This window comes from Monopterus albus, unplaced genomic scaffold (genome assembly GCF_001952655.1).
Source record: "Monopterus albus unplaced genomic scaffold, M_albus_1.0 scaffold424.1, whole genome shotgun sequence".
Taxonomy (NCBI): Eukaryota; Metazoa; Chordata; class Actinopteri; order Synbranchiformes; family Synbranchidae; genus Monopterus; species Monopterus albus.
The window spans coordinates 53778-56564 of NW_018128304.1; the positions used below are offsets into that span (position 1 = coordinate 53778).

Consider the following 2787-nt stretch of genomic DNA (forward strand, 5'->3'; position numbering starts at 1 on the left):
CAGGTTATGTTAACAATATTCCACTTTATTTTAGAGCAACTTTCTGAATAAAGATGAAACAAAGAGATGAATTCAGCTACTGTCGTCTTAGATCGAGTTTTAAAAAGTGAGTTTATTTTAAAAGGTCAAAGGTCAGGTAGAGAGAGACACACCTGGAGCTGTCTGGGAAAACCAGCACCCCACAGCCGTTGAACAGGCCGTTCTCAAACTGTCCGGTGTAGCATGTCCTGTCGCTGAAGGTCAGCTGGCCCAGGCCGTGGCGCAGACCTGCAGTGGTGAACACACACGCGGACGTGTTACACACTTTAAATGAACCACTTCTGACAGTTTAGGCTCCATTTGTTTAAGTGAAAATAATAAATTCATAGATTTCAACCCCACTGAAGTTTATTAACACAAAAAACAAGAAGAAAAAGTCATAAATGAATTGAACTGGACATGATGGTGATAATTATTACCAGGGGATTAAGTTTGGGAGCATCAGACAAAATGCAAAAAGCAAAACGCCATCGTGGCGGCACCTGACAGGATCGCATCTCTGCATCAGGAGGCTCACGGGCCAGAGTCGTGTTGTCACTAACAATACATCAGTCCCGGTGGTCTTATTGTTTCCCCCCAGAATGGCTACGTATTTAACTCTCAGGACTCCCATGTGCATTAGAGAAGGCAGCTAGATGAAACTTTCAATAAGCCATTATGATGTAAAAACTCAAATCCAGTGATCAGGTTGGATTTATTGTGAACATGCAACAAATAAAACAAAGAGAAAAGATAAACAAAACAACAACAACACAAGAATAATCCTTAAAATGAACAGGAGCATATTTCTCTAATTCTCTAAATCAAAGTACATAAAAACCCATTTCTATAAATATATGATCATTAAGCAGTAGTGAGAAGTAAACACTTAAACTAACCGTTTTCTATACCCACTTATCCTCCAACCTTAATATTTCATTTCTACACAGTTTAAAGTTGGGAAAGTCTGTTTGGCCTTCCAGTTTATCTGTGAATAGATGATATTCAAGCAGTTTTTCTGTTACAGACAAAGCTTCGGACTCATTTCTCAAGGACCAAACTGGACACACAGTATCTCTGTGTCAACACACACCTGAACCAGAACAGCTGTGAAACTAGAAACCACACACAGCCCCGTTGCACTGCTTGGGCTTGGTTTGTGTTGTTGCGAGGAGACGATCTAACTTGAACAGAACTGCTCACTGAAATGCATCAATATTTCACAACCGCGCTCGGTTTTGGAAGCCTGCAGCCTCTCGGGTCGTCAGGTGGAGGGCTGCTACCTCTCTAACATGGATCCCTGTAGCAAAGGTCAAACTGGAGCCATAACACACAAGCTTGTAGCCAAAACATGACCCTCAACGTTCAGCATTTACTCCCAAACAAAGGGATCCAGCTGCACTTGCTACAGGATACTGGGTGTAAAAAGCCTCAAAGGACACTGGTGTGTATGTAAACATGTTAAAAGTTTCTGGCTGATCATTTCCATTTTCTCACTTTCAAAATCTTTGTAGATAAACACAACACTGACAAGTGGTCTGGACTTACACACAGATTTCTCTTATGCTCTGAGTCGAGTTCCTGGACACAAAGTAACAAACAAACAGTTTCCAAACTGGTCTGTTCTTGCACAATACAACAAAGATAACCACTGATGTGACTGATGTTAGATGGTGGGGGATGGCGTGTAGGAAATCTGCTAAATACCTGGATGGTATTTGTCAGTATTTTATGTGGTACTGTAAGAAATCGGGGTGTCGTACTAGAGTCCAACCTTAGATTTACCAGTCGAGTAAAGTCAGTAGTGAAGTCAGTCTTCTATCTTTTGAAAGACATTAGCAGAATCAGAGAGTTGGTGTCTAGACATGACCTGGTAAACTGACACCTGCTTTTATTTTTGGCAGATTAGCTTGAAGTAACTCTCTATACTTCCATCTACCGAAGTAAACCCCTCTTATCTTTACAGTTCATTTATGTGAATGTAAACGTCTGTTTAATCCAATTTTTAAATGAATTTTTATCTTAATGATTTTTTTTCTAGGGGGGCACAGTGGATCAGTGGTTAGCACTGTTGCCTCAGAGCAATAAGGTTCCAGGTTCAAGCCTAGGCAGTCGGCATGTTCTGCCTGTGCCTGTGTGGGTTCTCTCCAGCTTCCTCCCACGGTCCAAAGACATGCAGCTTAGGCTGACTGGAGACTCTAAATTACCCATGTGAGTGTGTGTGTGTGGTTATATATTTATTGTTATATTTTATTATTTTAAAGTATTTTATTCCCTGTAAAGCACTTTGAACTGTTTATGCATGAAACAGCCTTAAAGGAATCAATAAGATTTATTTAAGGTGGTATTTCCTAGTTTAAGAAAAGTAAAACAGGTATGATGTAGTCACGTCTCTTGGCTCTGGTTATACGTTCTGTCCAGTCAGTAGCTGATTAAATGACTTTTGGTCAAGGCAAGTGAAAAGGCAATAATCGAGGTATGGAGAGATAAAGGTCTCTCTGGTCTCTTAAATTCAAATCGACTGTATCTTGGAAAATATTTAAAGATAAGACATAACTGAACAGGTTTTGTGGTTTGATCCTCAAACCTATTTTAAATATGATGGTGGCGAGTAGCAAACCCAACAACAGGCTTCAAAACTTCTCTCCAGAAATCTGTTCTCCTGCAGCGTTGGTGGTGCTGCCAGGATGGGGTGGAGATTTTCTGAGGAACACCGGTGTCATTTTGGGGAACAAGAAGTGTTCAGGAATGCAGGTACATTCATTAACT

The 2787-nt window shown here is 40.6% G+C and overlaps 1 protein-coding gene across 2 annotated transcripts in view; it reads right to left on the reverse strand.

Annotated features, from left to right (window-relative positions):
- The window catches only part of LOC109951999 (MORN repeat-containing protein 4-like), a 13578-nt gene that overhangs the window by 4998 nt on the left and 5793 nt on the right, over window positions 1-2787 (reverse strand). For both annotated transcript variants that reach the window (XM_020586821.1, XM_020586820.1), the window contains exon 3: window positions 153-267. In XM_020586821.1, coding sequence (XP_020442477.1) covers window positions 153-267 — 115 coding nt within the window. The remainder of the gene's footprint in view (window positions 1-152; window positions 268-2787) is intronic.